Below are 23,941 nucleotides of genomic sequence, written 5' to 3'. Positions count from 1 at the left end.
TGTTTTTTGCTGTGAGTAAAATATGTGCAATTAAAGAAGACAATACAAAAAGAGCTAAGCTAGAGCATGTTCTGGTGAGCAAAAAAGAAACAAAACGCTTTCCAGAACATTTGGAAACTTCATGGTGGTATAGGTTTATCAACAGCGTTGTAGGACGCCTGCAATTACGAGATGGTGTAATATCAGACATGTCAGACACTGTGCCTCTTTCCTTTCTCTCAAAACCTTTAAAAACAATTTAATAAGGGTACTTTCACACTAGCGTTTTTGTTTTCCGGTATTGAGTTCCGTCACAGGGGCTCAATACCGGAAAAAAAATGATCAGTTTTATCCTAATGCATTCTGAATGGAGAGCATTCCGTTCAGGATGCATCAGTTCAGACCCTCTTACGTTTTTTGGCCGGAGAAAATACCACAGCATGCTGCAGTTTCATCTCCGCCCAAAAATCCTGAACACTTGCCGGAATGTCGGATACAGCATGAATTTCCATTGAACTGCATTAATGCAGGATCCAGCCCCAAGTGTTCTGGCAAAACGGATCTGGTTTTGCGGTCTGAGCATGCAAAGACCTTTAAAAATGAGAAAAAAATTAAATGCCGGATCTGTTTTTCCGGATGACAACTGGAAAGATGGATCCGGTATTGCAATGCATTTGTGAGACGGATCCACATCCGGATCCGTTTCACAAATGCATCCGTTTGCGTCCAGATTGCCGGAATCCTCTGCCGCAAGTGTGAAAGTAGCCTTAGGCAAAAATTGTGTCTGAAACACATCATACATTTGAGGCATGACATGTACGCTTTTCTTTTTGTGTATTTTGCTTAGTTAATCTCCTCAAATATGTGAACTAGATGACCACTCACTAATATTGTACATCTGTCTACGGCAGTAAAATGTGTAGTCTAAAGGGTGGCAGAATGTCAGGAGAAACTTCAGATTTATTTGTGAAGATGTCTCACCTTTCGTGAGGAATAAATCTTGTGAGCTAAGTGCTTGTGCCAGCGCATGATTTATGTTTTCTACTAACAAACTGGACTTCATTTTACATTTTATGCATAGGATTGCTATATTTGAGATCATCATATTACTATATTTTTATGCATAGGATTGCTATATTTGAGATCATCATATTACTATATTTTTTCCCCAGATTCGGGCAGATGGTCCTCCATATGGTGGGATTCAATATGAAGTAGTACACGCAATGAGAGATGGAAGTCCAATCCTTAGGGACATGGCATTTTCAACGGACAACAAACACCTTTATGTCATGTCAGACAGACAGGTAGGAAGCTGAACTGCCTTATTTGATGAACCATTTTGTTTGTTATATCCATAAGATGAAAGCGTTTGACCTTCTGCTCATGTTGGATTTTGTTTGGTCATTTTGTGGTTGACTATTGTTGATCGTTTGCCACTTGATTTTTTTGTTCAGTTTGATATCATGAAACGAGTCTGTCAGCAGTTTTGACCCCTCAAAACAGCTGAGAGCCTTAAATATGTAGGTGATAGTAATGAAAGCATACCTGGGTTGATGGCTTCATGACAAAAAAATTCATCTTTTAATCCCCTGGTGACAGCTTAGTGTCCAGTCAGGAGACTGCTAGAGCCTTCCCTCAGAAGGAGCGAGGGGAGGTCCTGGGAGGTATGCAGTGTTGAATGCCGTGGGCACTGAACACAAATCTCCATGGCACTTGCCATTGTGGCTCTGAGGGGATTTAAAGTTGGTTGTCTTGTTGGTCATGGTGGGCCTAGGGTACTTTCACACTAGCGTTATTCTTAATCTTTTCCAGTATTGAAATCCGGTAAAGGGTCTCAATACCAGAAATAAACGCTTCCATTTTGTCCCAATGCATTCTGAATGGAAAGCAATCCGTTCAGTATGCATCAGGATGTCTTCCGTTTCGTCCCTTGTACTGTATTTGATCGGACAAAATACCACAGCATGCTGCAGTATTTTTTCTGGCCAAAATCCCGGAACACTACCGCACTTGCCGATTTCCATTGAAATTTATTAATGTCGTTTTTCCGGTCTGAGCATGCAGTTCTTTCTAGCTGCGAAACAATTAAATACTGGATCCGTTATTCCAGATGATACCGGAAAGACGGATCCGATATTTCAATGAATAAGTCTGACAGATCCGAAAAAATATATATATCCGTTTGGATACGGATTTCCAGTTCCAATGGAACTGCCTGCCGGATTCTTCTAATGCCAGTGTGAAAGTACCCTAACACTGCTTCTCTTCTCACCTGTATAGCACCAGCATCAGACTAGCACACCAGAGTACCAGATGATCCTCTAGTAGGCCCAGGCACTGATGCCATAGAGGGACCCAAAGTAGTAAGATTTGGAGCTGTCTTTGGAGCCAATAACTTGTCATTAGGGTCTATTTCTTTGAATTGAAATCTGTTACACTTTATTTGCTGATATAGGGTTTGTACCAACAGAATAATTTTGTCTGGTGGGACCAAGGAACTCCAGTCCAACCCTGTATAGCACTGTCAGTAGTTGTGATGGGTCAAAACTGCTCACAGACTCTCTTTAAAGGTTTGGACAGTTTTACAGATGACCAGACATACTGCATTGGTGGCACATCCCAAAGGGTCATTGGGTGGGTCAAGACCAGTTTAACATAGACATGCATATAAGGAGGTTTTAAGAGATGTGTGCTTGAGGGGGCCGTTGGATAAGGTTTACAGTACATGTACAATGTGGTAAATATATCACTATACCAGCGACTTGGTAGATACCAGACATGTTCAGTCCATGCAGAGCAAGGAACAGGTTTATCATTGTGCAGTTGCTCGGTAATGTGTTCCAGACTTCCTGCTGCACATCCTGGTGATGCCTGTACATTGTTACAGCATGCAGCAATTTATCGTGAATATTACTGTCTCACTTGACATTACCCATTTTCTGTCAGGAAAGCCAGCATTCTCATGCGGTTACAATAAAATATTAAAGCGCAGTTTAATTATGCTCGGAATCATGGATATTGCAGCGGGCTACAAACCCCTTCTATATTTGTATCCGCCACCCGGCAACAAATCTCCTGATGTACAGCAGAGAGGGGGATAGAGAAATGAATAGATGTAGGTCTGCGTAATTTGTCCAAATCGCATTTTCCAAGGTGTCGACTTGAGCCACCTCATATCCGAAACACGGAAGCCTTTTCTCCACACCTCGTAATTGTTTGTGTCGGGTTTATGATAATTCAGAATTAAAGCGAGAGATGTTTAATCCTTTCTCCTGCTCGCTGCGGGAGACGCTAACGCACATTTTTCTCTTGCAAATTGACTTCTCCATGTAAAGATTAGAGCGGCCGGAGTTTGTTCTGTTTGGACAGCAGCCTTGTAGAATTCAGATTTCATGCAAATTTAGGGAAGCGATTTAGGCTGCTGGCGGTTGAATATAATGAAAGACCGGTGCATCTAAATGGGAACTTAGGAAGGAACCTACTGCATCCGTCCACGGTGACTGATCCAAGAATTTGAGATTAAAGTGACCAAGTGAGATGAGATGTCACACAGCGGCCTTATTACTATCTAATACAAATGCAACCTAAAGCCAGAGCTATATAGGTGATTTTTACTAATTTGGTAGAAATTATTTTTATTGTTAAAGCAATGTCCACTAACAATCCAAACTGCAACATAAAAGAGGACCTTTCATGGGTTTATGTGTTACAAACTAGCATGCTTACCAGATAGGGTGGCCCTCTTCGTTCTGGTGTTGTGTCTCCCGCTGTTTCTGGCGCCTGATGTGTTAATTTAGACTATCGGTACAGGGAGGAGGAGACGACTAGGTTTCTCAATGGGTGTCTCCTTCTCTCTAGGCTGTAGCGCGGTCCAATCACCTGGCCGTGATGCTCTCCCCTGCATCTGTAGGGGCCACCCTATCTGGTAATCTAACACATAAACCCATGAAAGGTCCTCTTTAATGTTGCAGTTTGGATTTTTTGTGGACATTGCTTTAACAACAAAAATTATTTCTACCAAATTAGTAAAAATCACCTATATAGCTCCGGCTCTAGGTTGTCTGAATATAATATTGCACTGCTTTTCCACCCCATAGCATTAGTGCAATTTACCAACAGCAGCCTTGGCCTTTATCTGCGGTTTTTCACCGCATACATTTTCGCTATGGATTTGAATGAGAAAAGTGAATATTCCTGAAGATGGCTCCAAAAAACTAATTGCTAATACTAAAGTAAACTAAATCTATTAATATAATCTAATTGCTACTACTGTTTTTAATCAGAGGCATCTCTGTTTCTGGTTTTGTGAGATTACAAAAATGCGGGATGTACGTGCACCATAGAAGAGGAGCATACATCGACGGTATGTGCAGTACCGTCAGAAATAGACGTCATGGAGCCCCTGCACCATCTGCTTATAGCACTCTTGTACTTCAGGGATCGGGGCACAGTTGCAGTTTGCACAGAGCAAATGGGAGCTTTTAACTGAGACACATCTCTTTAGGCTGTGTTCATTAGATATTCTGTTTTTCAGTTCTATCATAGAAGCAGAGAAGCTGAATTTAAACTGTTAATAGATCCATCACATAACAGACACCAGGGGGGCCTCAGAGACTCCACTGACTTCTAATGGGGTCCAACAAGTTCTGCCATGGTGGAATCCACAATGGGGGTTTTGAACTAAGCCTACAGATGTAAAGATAGGCTAAGTTGGAACATTTATAGAAAACAACCCCCATTCAGAGAACCAGAAGAGAGTATGGCTTGTAGTGCAACAGGTGAGATCTGAGCGAAGGAACTTGTAGCATAAAGGTTTTGGTGAAGTTTTGAAAGTTCACAACATGCCCTCGAATCCATGCAGAATTTTTCCACATTGTGTATTCGGAGTTTTGTAAAATCCCATGCACATGAATTGTATTGTATTTTGTAGCAAAATTTTGGGTGCAGAATCCCTTATGGAAATCAACAAGAAGTTTGCCAAGAGTAAATGAGAACTACTGTCTGCATGACAAATCCACTTTAAATGAAATCTGCTGAACCAGGCACAATGCCTTGTACGTAGGTCTAGCTCAGCTGAATGTAATGATATCTTTCACTTGATATCCATTGCTTACTTTTAATCCATATGCCAATGAGCAGTTAAGTGCACTGAGGGCAGGCCCAAAACACTCTGTGCCCTCTTGCACCTCCTGCTTTCTCTGTTGCTCGGTGCTGTAACCTGCTTATTTGCATATGGATTAAAAGTACTTTTTTGTCCAGAATGAAGTAATGGATTGCTGGTAAGGTATCATGACATCCAGCTGAGCTAGCCCGACCAGGCGTGGTACCTGGTTTGCCAGTGAATTTCCTGGTGGCAGACTCCCGTTAACTAAGTTGCATATAGGAGTTTTATTGCACTGTTTGCTCAGAGAATGGATGAGGTATATGTCATTAGGACCATGACAAAAGTGTTAAAAGAATTAAAAGTGTTAGGGTACACTCATATGGCAGTGAGAATAAACACGGACGTTAAAAATGGATAAACTGGAAAAAAAATGGTATGTACGAAATAAAACAATGCGCATTATTTTTGCATCCATTTTTTATGTTTGTAAAAAACATATGTTGAAAATAAATGCATTTCATTGGCTTTTTTTTATTAACCCCAAAACCGCTGTTCCCTCAGTATTTTTTAGGGACCCAGTATCTATATTAGCCCATAGTGCCCCCAGTACCTATAGTAGCCCTCGTAGTGCCCCCAGTATGTTCATTAGCCCCTATAGTGAGCCAAGTATATAAATGGCCCCCATATTGCCCCCAGTATTCAATGGCCCCCAAATTGAAAAAATTCACCTCACTACAGGCACGGCTGGGAACACTCGATCCGCACTGGAGCCAGCATTATCTGATGCTCTCAGCATGATCATGTGATGTCACCACGCTGGGAGTGTCAGGTCCTGCTGCTTTCAGCGTGGAGCAAGTGTTCCCAGCCATGCCATAAGTGAGGCTAGTATTTAATTATTTTTTTATTCTTGCCTTCCACACCTCTTATGTTAGACGGGTGCACTTATGTCTAAACTGTCGTTAAAAATGGGCTCATTGATTTCAATGGGGTCCACGTGAATTGCCACATAGACTGCAATAGTTCTGAAAATGGCCATCTGATGACCATTAAAAAAGGGTTGTCATACGTCCGTTTTTCATTTTCTTGTGAATGTACCTTTAACGAGGACCTGTCATGTCCTCCAATAACGGCAGCTGTTGTCCGTCCTGATTGGACAGTGTCAGAGCGCTCTCGTTCGCTTCCTGTATATTTAGAGTTGAACCTACCTACTGGCACCATTTGCCTCCATTTACTCAAGAAGGGGTAGGGGGCTGTCTTTGTTGGAAGATATTTCAGCTCTTATGGACTATTGGTAACTTTTTTCTTTAACAGAGTGGAAACATATATGTTAGTGCAGAAGTGGTCTGCAAAAACCTATAATATCAGCCTTGTGCTGTTTATAATATTGGTGTCCTTCTGTTTGGGCCCTTTATGCACTACCTTTGCACCCTCCTTTGATATACCCCTTAGGTCAGTGTACCCAGTTCTTGTCCTGTATCATATCAGCTATCATTTTTCAAAGCTCTGGAAGAAAAATTAGCTTTGATCCTGATAGCAAACAATTAGATACCACGTGTGTGTGTGGGGGGAGGGGGGGGGGCTCATTCATGTACTGATGTACACCACTTTTGTGGCATATATCAGTTACAGAATTTGTCATGAGCCATTTTTGTGAGAAAATCTGCGTCTTTTCCCCACTCATGCCACTTCCTGACAGGTCTAAAAGGGGGGCGGGGAAAAGGGCAGAAGGCCTGCCTTATTCATCATTTTGCACAGCAGTTCTTGGTGCACAAAATTACTTAAATTGATACCAGCGAGGGAGCTGACGTAGATTTTAGATTGGCACACGTCATGCTAGAGGAAGCAACAAAGCTATGTAAAGGCCTGCGCCTCCACATAAATGTGGCACTTCCTCCAGCCGCGTGGGCACAATTAAGACCATTCTCTAAATAACTGGTTTTAATAAATGTACCCTAAGTTTCATTTTTAGCAGTGGAGTTTGGAAACATGATAGCTGAACCCCTCTTTTATACATGAGGCTTGTTATGTTCAGTTTAGACTACTTTGTAGCCTCAAATTGTTGTCACTAAACCCCTCTCTAAAACGAATCCCCTGCCTTAGATGCAGATCTAGAGACCTCAAGACTGACTGCAGGCCTATTTGCAATAATGGCTGAAGACTTTCTTTCCATGGGGAACAATTGAATATTTGTCTTAGATCTGGTCTACACTGCCACTTTTTGTAGCGCTACTGATTCCTTTTGATGGAGCACAGCTGCAGTCCACAAGAGCACATTAGGTTGTGTGCAATCTTATGGACTGCAGCTGCCTCTCAGTATTTATACTACAAGTGTAGTGTAGCCCATGCCTTAATAATAATAATAATAATAATAATAATAATAATAATGATATTTTTATAGCGCTTTTCTACCTGGGGACTTAAAGCGCTGTGACCCTGCATTCTGCAGTCTCCACGGCTCGGGAAAAGAGGTGTCTTATCTTAAAGCTGTCCACAGAAGGGGCCTCTCGCACTGATTGTGGGAGTGAGTTCCACAGAGTAGGGGCTGCATAGGAAAATGCCCGTGCACCAAATGATTTTAAGTGGATCCTGTGAATAACCAAATAACCCTCCTTGTGTAGGGGCATAAAGTTCCAATAGGTCCGCTATGTACTTGGGTCCCCTGTGGTTTAGTGCCTTGAATGTCATCAGGCAGATCTTAAAATGAATTCTCCATTTTACTGGCAACCAGTGACGAGTTTGCAGTACTGGGGAGATGTGTGATCCACGTGGGGCATTGGCTGCTGCATTCTGTACTAGTTGTAATGGGCGCAGAACTTTATCCGGGGATCCGATGAATAGGGCATTGCAGTAGTCCAGGCGGGAGGATACAAATGCATGAATTACTGTAGGCAGGTCTTCTGCTGGGATAAGGTGTTTAATTCTCGCTATATTTCTCAGATGGAAGAAAGAGGATTTGACGACCGCTGATGCCTGCTGTCTGAGTGTTAGCTTTCCATCCAGGATCACCCCCAGGAGTCTTTATATTGAACGGTATCTCCCCCAATTGCTAGTTTGAAGTGTGAGGACTTTTGGACTTTATCCACCATGTGAGGACCGCCTACTACCAATACCTCTGTTTTGTCCGAGTTCAGCCTCAGCCAGCTGGTGTTCATCCAGTTTTGTAATTCCACTAGACAGGCATTGATGGATGCTGATGGGTCTTGAGTGGCAAGCTTGAAGGACAGATACAGTTGTGTGTCGCCTGCGTAACAATGGTAACCTAGGGCCTAGTTCTGGACAATTTTGCCCACTGGAAGCATGTAGACTGCAAAGAGTAACGGGGATAACACCGATCCCTGTGGGACTCCATAAGTAAGTGGTACAGAATTAGAGTAGAGGGTGCCCAGGTACACTTGCTGTGACCTTCCAGCTAGGAAGGATTGAAACCAGCTGAGAACAGCACCCCCTAGGCCACCCCCTAGGCCCTAGTAATTCTTCAATCGCTAGATTAATATTTCATGATCCACAGTATCGAAAGCTGCAGACAAGTCAAGAAGAATCAGAATTGAGCACTCACCTTTGTCTCTTGCTATAAGCAGATCGTTCATTACTCAGACTAGTGCCGTTTCAGTGCTGTGCCTGAATCCTGACTTAAAGAGGACCTCTCATGGGTCTGTAGTAAGTGAGATAAATATCTGTACCTGCGGGGTAACCCCCGCTGTGCTGCCACCCTGCCTGTTTTTTTAAAATAGCGCTCCTTTACCCCGTTATGGCCCCCCGCAAATTTTGCGCTCAGTATGCTAATACTGAGCATCGGAGCAATAAGAAGGAGACGCAGTCTTTCTCTGTGGGCGTCTCCTTCTCCCTTGGCTGTAGCGCTGTCCAATCACAGCGCAGAGCGTCACAGCCAGATATCAGTCTTTTACTTCTCACTGTTCGCATTCACCTGCACAGTGAAAAAGTTGGAAGTATTAGATGTAGGTTGCTTTCACAGTCAGTGGTTGATCAATGATTTTGAGCCAAAATCAGGACTGGAGCCTACTCAGAGATAAGGTACAATGGAAAGATCTGCTCCTGGTTTTGGCTCTTAATCATGATGGCAGTGTGAAAGCAGCCTTACGTGGATCCTTTATTATAATATATAGTAGTCATAGCACTAATTCACAATTTATTGAAAATGATTCAGTGCTAACAGAAGTAAGATGTAAATAAGCATACTCACATGGTTAATAATTCATTTCCACCATTTTTTCAAGATGCCATACAGTCTCTTTAAATAAAACCAAGTTCCCAAATTTGACATTTTTTTATGAAATTGGCTTTTAACAAATCTCCTCCTATGTGCTTTCAGCCAAGAGTTCTGTGGTAATTAGCCAGGCTAGTATAAACTGACAACTAAAATTCTTAATTATCACTAATTACCCCCCTCCCATCATCACACCAACCCAAAAAGGAGCATTCTGCCTAATTGCTACCTACTCTGCGTATTGTTAATGGACACTCTTCTTCATCTGACAGCTACTTAATTAGGTCAGCGGCTTTCTTTTGCAGTCAGTGTAATTATCCACCTGTGCCTGTTCTTCACCTACAGACTCCACATGGAACTAGCCAAATTTTTTAACCCTTCAATTTGGTGATTTGTAGAAATGAAATTAATCACCAGTGATAGTATTATATTGGTGATGTAGTCTTCTCCAAACGGCTCTATCCCTATGTTCAGATTTTTTGGTGCAGTTTTAGAAGCCAAGACCAGGGACGATTCTTATAAATGGCTGACATCTTTCCCTCTTTTGAATTCATTCCTGGCTTTGGCTTCAAAGAAAACTTTATGTAGAAACCTAACCTAAAAACTGTTGTAATAAAAGTGATCACTGGTCCACAGTTGACCGGACTACAGCGTGACATCGCAATTCAGCCCCATTCACATGATAAAAACTTTTATCCTTTCTGCCACTGATTGGCTAAGAACATTGTGATAGATGGAGATTTGCTACCATTCTCTACCACCCATCTGACTGATGAGAATGTTTGGGCTGACAGTTGTCTCCCCTTACCCCTTCTTCCACATGAACGCTCAGCTAAGGTGGAAAGGAAGGCCACTGGCAGCAGCCTTTCTCCCCCAACAACAAAGGGATCGGTGAGTTGAGATCTAACTGCCTGGTCTTCATCTCTCTTAACATCTGGTTGTTCCCTGTGAGGTGGGTAGGCTTGGACAGCATTTATATAATGTGTAGGGCCAGCTTTAGCTCCAGTTGGTTAATTTGAATTTCCCTTACAAGATCTAGAGAAGAAGCTGGAGTCATAGAGAGCTCTTCAGAGCTGCTGATTGGCTGAGCGAGGTCATATGCCTCTATATATTCAGGAAGTATATACTTTTGAGGCCTCTTGTTTGGCAATATTAGGGCAGCACCTCTGCTTACACGGCTATTTTTTGAACTCCCATAGAAGTAAATGGAAAGAACGATGCATATGCTGCCACCACTCTGTTATCAGAAGCCCCAAGACAGGGTTCACTAAAAGTTAATATCAGAAAATCTTCCTATGCTCATCTTATAAAGACCTATGGTATACACTTTATATTGGTATTTTAGTATGTGCCCCAAAACAGGCTCATGGTTCCTACTACACAAGCAGTTCTGATTAGTTGAGCCCGTTACCAATCTTTTTTTTCCGACTCTGTAAACTCATTGTAGTAAATTACATTGCTTTTCCTCTGTGAATAGGAAACCAGATCCTCAGTCAGAACAGAAGCTTTGGTTTTTGGCGAGATGTGCCATGCTCTTGTGGTTGTTGGTCAACTCCCCAGTGTATATGCTTTACACGGGCAGGAGCCTCCACCTTTTTACCGCTCTCCTACTCAATCTGTTCTTCAGTTTTGCTCTTTGCATTTCTGTGAAGGAGGAGAGGAGGGAAAAAACACTTAACCAGTGCTGGATAATTATAAGAAAAAGAAAAATGAAAAATTTTACAATGCCCATTTTTGGAAGTGGTGATGTGTGAAATTTGAAATCAGAGCAGAAACGCCTAGTATTCGTCTTCTCTTTCTTCTTTTTTTTTTTCCGTCTCTCTCGCCTCTTCATTATTTCAGGGTCTTTTCGATGCGGCAACACTCTGTAGTAAATGAGTTCCATGGTTAGTGAGCTGATCAGAAAGGGGATTGCTCACACTGAGTGCGAACACAGAGACATAACTCAGGGTGTATGCAGGAGAGTTACGGAGACGCACAATTTATTCTATTTTATACTTTAATTAGTTTGAATTAGCAACGGGAATAGAGGCAGAAAATGATCCAGCCAAGGGTGAAATGGAAAAAGGGATAGGGTGGTGCTTTATTAACACAGGCGAAGAATGAAATCTGTCTCTTCCCTATAGTGCCTGTCTCTTGTGCCTTGTGGATGTGGCATGAAACTGCAGCAAATGGGAGGAGGTACTAATGATGGGTATCCTGAGGCAGTGGAAAAATGTAATTATTAATTGATACACGTGATTATATGACATTACTCAAGGATTAAAATGAAGTTAACACTTTGGTGTTTTTTTTTTTTTTTTTTTTTCGTTTTTCGTCCAAAATTGTACGACAAAAATGTGTAGGAAAAAAAGGCTCATGTGAATCTATGCTGAGGCTGCCTGAACACGAGTGCGGATTTCCAAACAGACTATCGGCACAGATTTTAGTATGCATATCTATGCATTTCCGCACCTAAGGCCTTATTCACACGTCCGTTGTTTCTTTCCTGATCTGTTCCGTTTTTTGCGGAACAGATCTGGACCAGATCTGGACCCATTCATTTTTAATGGGTCCTGAAAAATAATCTGACATTGAGCTGTCCATTTTTTTTCAGGACCCATTGAAAATGAATGGGTCCAGATCTGGTCCAGATCTGTTCCGCAAAAAACGGAACAGATCAGGAAAGAAGCAACGGACGTGTGAATGGAGCCTAAATCTGCATGAGTTGTTTATGAATTTTGATGCCATTTTGTCACCGATCTCACCTTTTGCATTAGAAAAGGTGAAATCCGAAGAAACAATTGACTTGCTGCCAACTTTGAAATCCGAACGGCAGGTCAATTTCTGCTCAGAAAAAATTACGCAAAGTGTACATGACATTTGTCAAATCTCATTTACTTTGCAGGGGCTTTATCACTCTCAATTTTTATGCATTTTTTTATGCGCAACGTGTACAGATAACCTTAGGCTACACTTTCACACGACCGTATGTGTTTTGCGGTCTGCAAAACACTGATCCACAAAAATACGGACGACGTCCTTTTGGAATCTGTATTTTATTTTTGCGAATTCATTGTAACAATGACTATTCTTGTCCGCAAAACGGACAAGAATAGGACATGCTCTATATTTTTTGAGGGGCTACGGAACGGTCATACGGATGCGGACAGCACACGGTGTGCTGTCCGCATTTTTTGCAGACCCATTTAAATGAATGGGGTCTCATCCAGTCTAAAAAAACAAAACCGGAACGGACACGGAAACAAAGTACATTCGTGTGAATGTAGCCATATGGTGCTGTGGGCAGCATTTATACTACCAACAAAGTGGATGAGATTTTCTAAAATGTCATCTACACACTGTAGAAAAACTGTGTGCAGAATCCATGTCAAAATTTACCTCGGGGTCAAATTTTAAATCTGCAGTGGGTCAATTTATGCTGAAAATGGGCAAAATCTGTGGCAAATCCAAAGCAAAATCCGCAACCACTATTCATGTATCTCATATAGATTTCTTGCACATTTATTCGCAGTAGTTTTTATTCTGCAAAATTCTTTCCGTAGGAAAGTAGCCATTTAGTGTCACTTTCATGATATCTGCACCTGTTCTCCTGATGAAATATGCAGAGATCCCCAGTAGCATCTTTGAGTGTCGTAATGTTGGTTCTGGAAGTGCAACTTAAGATATCATAGAAGTAGCACATTGTAAATCATTGTATTCTAGCTGACTGCAGTCCCTTCTATGGGGGCTTACTGCATGTAGATTTAAACAGCTTCCAATAAACTGTATGCAGGCTCCTAAGCTCCACCTAGTGGTGGCTACAAGCCAACAGAAATGTATTATTTCACTGATTTCACAGATGACTGGAGGTAGCAGGTGAATTGGAGCTCTGTATATAATAAAGGACCTATTTAAATAAAAAACAGTCACACTTTAAGAATTAGGGAGTGCATTCCCTTCACTGCAGGATCATACATCAGATTTCTTACAGATAATATATGCATATAGAGATAAAACGTGCAATATAAAGTGCCCACACCTAGCCTGCTCCCTTCTTCCATCTTAACCATTTTCTTCTTTCAGCTTTTTAAAACAGATCCATTTGTCCTTATAGCTGCAATAATCATTTACGGCTGCTTTATTGATTCATTAAGGATAGAATCCAACCTCACTATTCATCTGTAATGAATTGATCAGACCTTGTTCATTACTGGCTGAACAGACAGGTCCAGTAATAATGGATGGCTGGATATTGGAGCCTTGCTGCTAGATGCTGGCGGACCTCTAGGGTCACCAGCTTAAAGATGCCAATTTTTAGATTCAGTTCAGGGAAGTGAGTTCAGAATAACTATGGAGAGAGATGTGGCGGGCCCTGACATTGCCAAAGATAACTTTAATCACGCTGTTGTATGGTCAGAGACTTGGCACTCAGCTTCATCCTATTGCATTCTATGCTTATTAGGGCTCATGCACACAATCGCTGCCTGTTTTCCAGTTTGCAAATTGTGGATCTGCAAAACATGGACACCGGGCGTGTGCCTTACGCATTTTGCGGAACGGAACATCCGGGCCATTATCGAACAGTCCTATCCTTGTCTGTAATGCGGACAAGAATAGGACATGTTCTATATTTTTGCGGATGCCACGGAACAGACATACGGTTGCTTTTCAGCCCCATTGAAATAAATGGTTCCACATCCAACCTGAACCAAAACCACGGTCATCTGCATGAGCCCTTAAAAAGAGGGTTTAATTGCTATGACATACATATTGCTGTTTTAAAGGCTATGGGCATCTTTGGGTTCTGTATGTGTCACAGAACCATGAACCAGACGTACAACAAGAGATAAGTGAAAATAAGAAGGCTTTATTGAAAATAAAGCTCTAAAGCAAAAGTCCAAACGGATGGTGAAACCGAGCAGAGTCTTTGCGAAGCCAGAGGTCAGGAACCAGAAGGGTAGTCAGACAAAGCCAGGATCAGGAACCAGCAGGGTAGTCAGACGAAGCCAGGATCAGGAACCAGCAGGGTAGTCAGACGAAGCCAGAATCAGGAACCAGCAGGGTAGTCAGACGAAGCCAGGATCAGGAACCAGAAGCAGCAGCAGTCTAGAAGCATGTGAACACAGGAGGACCAAGCAAGGAACTGAAGCCACAGACCTCCTATATATATGAGCTAGGCATCCAGCTCCTCCCAGGGGAAGGAGGAGCCGCAGGGTGGAAGGCTACAAGAAACCCAGAACCCAAGATGGCCGCCAGCACATGTCAAACGAAGGAGAGCAGCAAGCAGGTAAGACCATGACAGTACCTCCCCCTCAAGGGCCCCTCCTCCGCGGAGCACAAAACGGTTTCTGAGGGAAGCGTGCGTGGAAGGCTCGGAGCAAGGCAGGAGCATGGACATCTGCGGAGGGAACCCAGGAACGCTCCTCTGGACCATAACCACGCCAATGGACCAAAAACTGCAACCGACCGCGGACCAGGCGTGAGTCCAGGATATTGCTCACCTCATATTCCTCACGATTGCCCACTTGGACCGGACGAGGCCGAGGAACCGAGGAAGTGAAACGATTACACACCAGTGGCTTCAACAGGGAGACATGAAACACGTTGGAGATCCGCATGCCAGGAGGAAGCGCAAGGGCATAGGCTACCGGGTTTACCCTGCGAAGCACTCGGAAGGGACCAACAAAGCGAGGCGCCAGCTTGGGAGTGGGCACTCGAAGGTTGAGGTTGCGGGTGGACAACCATACACGGTCTCCGACCTGGTAGGAAGGAGCAGGCGCTCGTCTGCGATCAGCCTGGAGTCTCTGGCGCTGCGCAGAGACCTCAAGGGACTTCTGGATCTGTACCCAAGAAGCACGTAGGACGGAAAGGTGATCCTCCACAGCCGGAATATCCTGGGGAGAGAATACCTCCGGTAACACGGCAGGTTGGAACCCATAATTGGCTATGAAGGGAGACGTCCCAGAGGAAGAGTTCACCGCCGTGTTCCTGGCAAACTCAGCCCAAGGCAGGAGGTCAACCCAATTGTCTTGGTGATCGGAGACATAGCAACGAAGGAATTGCTCCAAGGCCTGATTGGATCGTTCTGCGGCCCCATTGGACTGAGGGTGGTAGGCCGAGGAGAAGGAGAGATGAATCCCCAACTGGGAGCAAAAGGCGCGCCAGAACCTGGACACAAACTGACTCCCCCGATCCGACACAATCTCCTTAGGCAAACCGTGCAACCGGAAGACCTCCCTGGCAAAAATCGTGGCCAACTCTTGTGCAGAGGGTAACTTCTTGAGAGGAACACAGTGGCACATTTTGGAAAACCGATCAACAATCATGAGAATGACCGTATGGCCTCGGGATGCAGGGAGGTCCACAATGAAATCCATCCCCAGGTGTGACCATGGGCGCTCCCCGGTGGCTATGGGTTGCAGAAGGCCCAACGGAAGGTGCCGAGGGGACTTACTCTGGGCACAAACGGAGCATGCCGCTACATATGCGGCGATGTCGGAACGTAGGGAAGGCCACCAGAACAGACGTGAAACAGCCCAGGACAGCTGATTCTTTCCAGGATGCCCCGCGGTCTTGGAGTTATGGTAGGTTCGCAACAACCGAGTGCGCAACTCCTCAGGCACAAAACATCTGCCGTTGGGTCTCCCAGAGGGAGCACCAGATTGAGCCGCCAAAATCTGCTCACCCAGGGGAGAGGTCAGGCTGGTGCGAATGGCGGCCAGGATCTGATTCGGAGGTATGACCGAAGTCGGAATCGACTCCTCCCTGGACAGCTCGGAGTACTGCCGTGATAAGGCATCCGCCCTGATGTTCTTGGAACCGGGTAGGTAGGAGACCACGTAATTAAAACGTGACAAGAACAGAGCCCATCTGGCCTGACGTGGTGTCAATCTCTTGGCCTCAGAAAGGTAGGTCAGATTCTTGTGGTCCGTCAGGATGAGAACCGGAACCACCGAACCCTCGAGCAAGTGCCTCCATTCTTTAAGGGCCTGCACGATGGCCAATAACTCCCTGTCACCAATCTGATAGTTGCACTCCGCGGAAGACAGTTTCCGGGAGTAAAACCCACAAGGAAGCAGAGGACCCTCTGGTGTTCTACGCTGAGACAGAAGGGCGCCTACTCCCGTCTCAGACGCGTCCACCTCGAGGACAAAGGGCAACCCAGGGTTGGGATGCGACAGAATCGGAGCCGACACAAAGGCGGACTTTAGGGCCTCAAAAGCTCGGATGGCCTCGAGCGGCCAGACCTGGGAATTACTGCCCTTCCTGGTCAGATCCGTGAGAGGCTTGGCCAGCATGGAAAAGTCCCTGATGAACTTCCGATAATAATTGGCGAAGCCCAAAAAGCGCTGCAGGGAACGAAGACCACTGGGCTGGGGCCACTGTAAGACAGCCGAAACCTTCTCAGGATCCATGGAGAACCCCTCAGCGGAAATGATGTAACCTAAGAAGGTTACCTGGGATCGGTGAAATTCGCATTTCTCAAGCTTACCGAACAGCTTGTTCTCTCGTAACCGTTGCAACACTCGTCTGACATCCAGAATGTGGGCCTCCATGGATTCAGAATATACCAAGATGTCATCCAAATAGACTACCACACACTGCTGCAACAGGTCACGGAAAACATCGTTGATGAATTCCTGAAAGACTGCGGGCGCATTGCACAACCCAAAGGGCATAACCAAGGATTCGTAATGACCGGTCCTGGTGTTAAACGCGGTCTTCCACTCATCGCCCGCCTTGATCCTTACCAGGTTATATGCCGCCCTCAGGTCGAGTTTGGTAAAGACCGTGGCCCCTTTAAGGCGATCGAACAGCTCGGAAATCAAGGGTATCGGGTAAGCGTTCTTGATCGTGATGCGATTGAGACCCCTGTAATCGATGCAAGGCCTCAACTCACCGCCCTTCTTTTTCACAAAGAAAAATCCAGCCCCTGCCGGGGACGAAGACTTGCGAATGTGTCCGCGTGAAAGCGCCTCCCTCACGTACTCCTCCATGGCCTCATTCTCCGCTACCGACAGTGGATAGACTTTGCCACGAGGAGGAACGGCACCAGATTGTAACTCTATGGCACAATCGTATGGGCGGTGCGGAGGTAGGGCAACCGCGCGCACCTTATCGAATACATCCCGGTACTCCTCGTATTCAGGAGGCAACAGAGAGTCCGAGGAAGTACACAGCAACTTGACAGACCCATGGATGCAACTAGCCCCACACTGCGGTGACCACGAGAGGATCTCGACCGATCTCCAATCGAAAGTCGGATTATGCTTCTGGAGTCAGGGGTACCCCAAGACCACCGAGTAGTGTGGAGACGAAATAACCTGGAGGCAGACCGACTCTCTGTGAACGGCACCAATGGCTATCCCCACTGGAAGGGTCTCATGAGTCACGTGTGGCGGCAGAAGGGGTCTGCCGTCTATCGCCTCAAGAGCCAGTGGGGAACCTCGAGCCTGCAGAGGAATGGAATTGGCGGCAGCGAACACACTATCAATGAACAAACCACCAGCACCAGAGTCCACCAACGCCTGGGTCGTCACCGAGCCCCCGACCCAGGAGAGGACAACAGTGATCAGTGGTTTGTCAACACGGGAAACCGGGGACGAGGAGACTCCACCCAAGATCTGCCCCCGACAGGATCTCAGGGTACGAGCGTTTCCCGGACGGTTCGGACATGCCAACCGAAAATGCCCACCGAGACCACAGTACATGCATCGGCCCTCGCGTCTCCGGAGTGCCCTCTCCCCCTCGGACAGGCGAGCAAACCCCAGCTGCATGGGTTCACCCCCAGACAAGTCATCCCCAGGAGGCGTGGGAGGAGAGGGAGGCACGGGTGGGACAGCAAACGTAGGCACCAATCTGTTAGAAGACCTCCGCAGGTTCTCCTTAAAGGAAGGTCTCTCCCTGAGTCTGGTGTCAATCAAAATCAGGAAAGAAATAAGAGACTCGAGCTCAACTGGTAGGTCCTTAGCTGCAACCTCATCCTTCAAGGCATCCGAGAGACCATGAGAGAAAGCAGCGACCAGAGCCTCATTATTCCAGCCCACCTCTGCTGCCAGGGTACGAAACTCAATGGCGTATTCAGCTACGGATCGTGAACCCTGTCTGATGGACATAAGGAGCTTCGCAGCAGAGGCAGCACGAGCCGGCACATCGAATACCTTCCGAAGAGAAGCAACAAAACCGGAAAACTCGGCAACCACCGGATTGTTGTTCTCCCATAAAGGGCTGGCCCAGGCCAAGGCCTTGTCCGAGAGCAGCGAGATCAAGAAGCCCACCTTTGATCTCTCAGTAGGAAAGGCATGTGGCAGCAACTCGAAATAAATGCCCACCTGGTTAAGGAAACCTCGGCACTGAGTTGGCTCTCCCCCAAAGCGCTGTGGAAGAGGGGCAGAACCGGTCATACCCCGAAACACCGCAGACGCAACAACAGGTGTCGGGGTAGACTCTGGCGCAACAACCGGAGCGGCAGTAGGAGCGAGCCCAGGAGCGACAACCGACCCATCGGCAACGGGAGCGAAATGAGCCGTGCGTTCAAGCAGGGTTTGCAACGCCACAGCGAACCGACCCAACAGGTGATCCTGCTGATCAAGTCTGGCAACCAGCGTGGGTAGCGAGGATGGCCCTGTACCGTCAGAATTCATGGCTTGGTCCTAATGTCACAGAACCATGAACCAGACGTACAACAAGAGATAAGTGAAAATAAGAAGGCTTTATTGAAAATAAAGCTCTAAAGCAAAAGTCCAAACGGATGGTGAAACCGAGCAGAGTCTTTGCGAAGCCAGAGGTCAGGAACCAGAAGGGTAGTCAGACAAAGCCAGGATCAGGAACCAGCAGGGTAGTCAGACGAAGCCAGGATCAGGAACCAGCAGGGTAGTCAGACGAAGCCAGAATCAGGAACCAGCAGGGTAGTCAGACGAAGCCAGGATCAGGAACCAGAAGCAGCAGCAGTCTAGAAGCATGTGAACACAGGAGGACCAAGCAAGGAACTGAAGCCACAGACCTCCTATATATATGAGCTAGGCATCCAGCTCCTCCCAGGGGAAGGAGGAGCCGCAGGGTGGAAGGCTACAAGAAACCCAGAACCCAAGATGGCCGCCAGCACATGTCAAACGAAGGAGAGCAGCAAGCAGGTAAGACCATGACAGTATGTTGGAGTAAAAAAAAGAAACATCCCTGTAATACGCTTTTGCTAAAAATGTTTTCTTTAGCTTTTGCAGCTTTTATGTTTCACAATGCCTAGCAGTCTGCAGAATGCTGTTCACAGTGAAATCCGTCTGGCTTTCATTATCCATTCCCTCTCTCTCTTTTCATGAATGATCTTCTGATGTACAGTACAGACCAAAAGTTTGGACACACCCTCTCATTCAAAGAGTTTTCTTTATTTTCATGACTATGAAGGCATCAAAACTATGAATTAACACATGTGGAATTATATACATAACAAACAAGTGTGAAACAACTGAAAATATGTCATATTCTAGGTTCTTCAAAGTAGCCACCTTTTGCTTTGATTACTGCTTTGCACACTCTTGGCATTCTCTTGATGGGCTTCAAGAGGTAGTCCCTTGAAATGGTTTTCACTTCACAGGTGTGCCTGTCAGGTTTAATAAGTGGTTTAATAAGTGGCTACTTTGAAGAACCTAGAATATGACATATTTTCAGTTGTTTCACACTTGTTTGTTATGTACATAATTCCACATGTGTGGATGCCATAGTTTTGATGCCTTTAGTGTGAATCTACAATTTTCATAGTCATGAAAATAAAGAAAACTCTTTGACTGAGAAGGTGTGTCCAAACTTTTGGTCTGTACTGTATGTTCTTTGAAGTTTTAGACAACCAGGCTGATTGATTTGCAGGTCATTCTGCAGGCACCATGTTATAGAGCTAAGCAGATTGATATATAGTTTTGTGGGAATAGTCGGTAAAACTTGTAATTTTATACATTTACTGTATATCTCTAATTTTTCTGACTTCAGTTGTACATGGGGCTGTCATATCAGTGATTGATAGCATTCTCTATATACAGAAATAACTGTCAGTTACTGATATCTGTGTACAGGAGAGGTCTTAAATATAGAAAGAGCTGAGATATAAATGTATAAATTACAAGTTTTATTGAATCTTTTCCCATAAAATTATATATCAATCTGCTCAGCTCCTCCTGCTCTATAACATGCTGCATGTAGATTACACTACATTTTATGCTGACAGGTCCTCTTTACCCTTGAACAGCATTCTGAAGCTTGCTACGTACTGTGAAGGAATGTAATAAAAACCTATTACAAAAAAATGGCTTTTACCTGAGAATACATGTAAGTCAAAAGTAAACCGAAAATAGCTCGAAAGGTGTACGTAGCCAGTAAAGAAATTGATTTGTATCTGTGTACAAGGAATTCTAGCAAAATAGATAATTGGGAGGCACTACACATTAACCATTTATGTTTTTCCCCTATCATACACTGGGTTCAGTTTCACAAGAAAGCTTATACTCTGTAAGCAAACTGGAGAGTATGGAGCCACTGGGAGGCATAGCAATATATAATATGCAAACATAGCCCTATTGGGGCGTACAGTCTTATCCTCTATTACCAGACACACTCAGACACTAGGCCAGTTTTGCTGGAGGTCTGTTAATTTAGGTAAGTTTTTTCCTTGTGGCAGAGAGTGAATGTAAACTTGCAAGATGAGTCCAAGGCACTGCCAAATGAAGGATTGGAAGCTTAATTTGGAGCACATAAGCAAATAACTGCGATGTTGCAGCAGACAAGCCTTCCTCAGGCTCTTTGGAAGGGAGATCTCCAGTGAATCTAGCATCATAATGAAAGTATACATCCACAGTGTCTGTTAGTCTTCCATGAAATTCAGTATATTTTCTAGATAGCAGCAATAACTAGTGTGCAGTTTCAGTTTTTTTTTCTTTGTGTATTTGCCCTTCTTATTTACATGTTAGCATCTTTGGGTGCTGTTATGTGCCCTTTTGCAGTGAGAGTTAGCCTAATAAATATATATGTTCTATGTTCTTACTACACTGTAATACACTCCAGCACATTTTCATGCATACTGCCAACTTTGCTCTTTTTTTTAATTAGAAAGTACAATACTACAGAGCAATTTAACTGGTTTAATAACTTTCTTAATTAATGTTTTACAATTCAGTTAACTTTATCGGCTTGGCAAATTTAGCAAAAAATTTATTGGGGAAAAAAGAGCAGTACTAGTAAAAACTTAGAGAAATATATGGCAAAAATGTTATGTATTTATCTAGTAATATCATTAGAATTAGAGTTGTCACAATACCAAAATGTTGATTCGGTTTCAAGAGCAAGAAAAAGTATTGCAGTATTCAATAGCATTCGATATCACGCAAAAAAAAAATAATGAATCACAAAAATACCCACACATTAACCTCATGTAGCCAGCTAAATACGATTAAAGCAATACAAACTTGTATAGTTTTTATTTTAATTTACTACTTTAAAATAAATCTAAATTTTCTTTGCATCGCCATTTTCTGACAACCATAACTTTTTTCTTTTCGGCCCACAGAACTGTATGAGGGTCTATTTTTTTAGGGACAAACTATAGTTTGTGTTGGTACCATTTTTTGGGGCAAACAACTTTTTGATCACGGTTATTAAACTTTTTTAGGGGGACAAGATGACAAAAAAAATCTTGAATTGCGTTTTTTTGTTATTGTTTTTTCCGTTACAGCTTTCACTGCATAGGAACATTTTTTAAAAATATTTAATAGTTCAGAAATTTGTGGATGCGACGATACCTGATATATTTATCGTTTTTATTGTTTAATTTTTTTAAGCTTTTTTTTTACTTTTTACTTAACATTTAGCCCCCTTAGCGACCTGGGATCTTTTGATCCCTTGGCCCATTTACCGTAATAGAGATCTGTTAGGGTGAATGGGATTTTGATGTGCTCCCTGCTGAGCTGTGCCTCGTGCACATCTTAGCAGAAAGCTCACTATGGCAGGCCTGGGAAGCTTCAGCAGGGCCCATGCTGTCATGGTAGCCGATCGGAGCCCCACAATCTCATGTACGACATTATGCGTTAATAGGTTAATGGATAAAGACTGCAGGACACCTGCTGCAGCACGATCTTACTAAATGCTGATGAATTAAAGGACTTTTGATGGTGTCATCACCATGTGACCAGTAACAAGTGGATGTTATTGGTCACATGACAATGACACCATCAAAGGTCCTTTAATTTGTCAGGATTCAGCACCGCAATGACGCAGTGACTTTCCCCCCTCCCTCCCTGACACTTCGCCATCGGGCCACTAAGTGTATTCATTGGTGGCAGTGGCTGGCCGTGTCTCAGTGAAGAGGGAGGGACTCTCTTGGTATAACAATAATGTCCCCGTTGCTCCTAGAGGCTCATTTGAATATATTAAAACGTAATTTATCTCAGCAATGCGGGCACATATGAATATGAGACCAAGACAGATGCCTTCAGTTGTGAAGCGCACATGGAACAGGTCAGCTAGTTTCATAGGTACAAATCTGCTGATATATGCCTTTTAAAGGGGTTGTACGCTTTTTGCTATTGATGACCTATCCTCAGAATAGGTCATCAATATCATATCAACGAGGGTACCTTCGCTGCTCTGTTTGCCTGCTCGTCGCAGTAATTTCAGTCCTTATTCACTTCTATGGGACGGCTCTGTAGTATTCACAGAGGGAGCCATCCCATAGAAGTGAATGGGGACGCCATAGTTGTAATTACACCTGGGTAAGCAGAGCAGAGAAGGCAGCACTCGTACAAGCACTTTGTTCTCTTCAAACAACTGATTAGCAAGGATGCCGGGAGTCAGACCTCCTGCAATCTGATATTGATGACCTATCCTGAGGTAAAACAATATGTCAGTCCTGGAATACCCTGTTAAAAAGGTTTCTGGGGAGGTAAATATTAATAAACTATCCTTAGGATGGGTCATCAATATCAGATTGGTGGTGGTCAGCTGATCAGCTGTTTGATGAGGCTGTGGCGCTTGGACAAGCTCTTCTGCCTTTTCATATATACCAAGTGCAATTCTGTACATTGTATAGCGGTTGATATTGCATCTCATCTGCAGAAAGGCCATTGATAATGAAGGCACAGGCTGAGAAACATTATTGCCAACAGCTGATCAGTGGGGGTGTCGGGACCCCTACAGATCTGAGCTATCCTGGAGACCTCTCAAACTAAAGGAATAAGGAATAAGCTAAAGGGACCTCTGTCCCTTCTTTCTTAGGATCAGCCTTAGGCCCCTTGCAGACGAGCGTGTCCGGATAGGGTCCGGATGCGTTGCGGGTGCGTTGCGGCAAACCCGCGCGAGTAGGTACCCAATTGCAGTCATTGCAATGCGTTTTGCACGCGCGTGCTAAAAAACTGAATGTGGTACCCAGACCCGAACTTCTTCATTAAAGTTCAGGTTTGGGTTCAAGGTTGTGTAGATTGTATTATTTCCCCTTAACATGGTTATAAGGGAAAATAATAGCATTCTGAATACAGAATGCATAGTACAATAGGGCTGGAGGGGTTAAAAATCAATAAAAAATAATTTAACCCACTTGTTCGCGCAACCGGCATCTCTTCTGTCTTCTTCTTTGAGGAATAGGACCTTTGATTACGTCACTGCGCTCGTCA

General features: G+C 44.3%; 1 protein-coding gene across 2 annotated transcripts in view; it reads left to right on the top strand.

The window, feature by feature from the left end:
• Positions 1–23,941, top strand: part of PLXNA2 (plexin A2) — a 301,825-nt gene that overhangs the window by 136,752 nt on the left and 141,132 nt on the right. For both annotated transcript variants that reach the window (XM_040424057.1, XM_040424056.1), the window contains one exon: positions 1,152–1,286. In XM_040424057.1, coding sequence (XP_040279991.1) covers positions 1,152–1,286 — 135 coding nt within the window. The remainder of the gene's footprint in view (positions 1–1,151; positions 1,287–23,941) is intronic.

Source organism: Bufo bufo, chromosome 3 (genome assembly GCF_905171765.1).
Source record: "Bufo bufo chromosome 3, aBufBuf1.1, whole genome shotgun sequence".
NCBI classification, from domain to species: Eukaryota; Metazoa; Chordata; class Amphibia; order Anura; family Bufonidae; genus Bufo; species Bufo bufo.
Note: the sequence above shows the minus strand (reverse complement) of the source record. Positions and strands in the feature narration are given on the sequence as shown.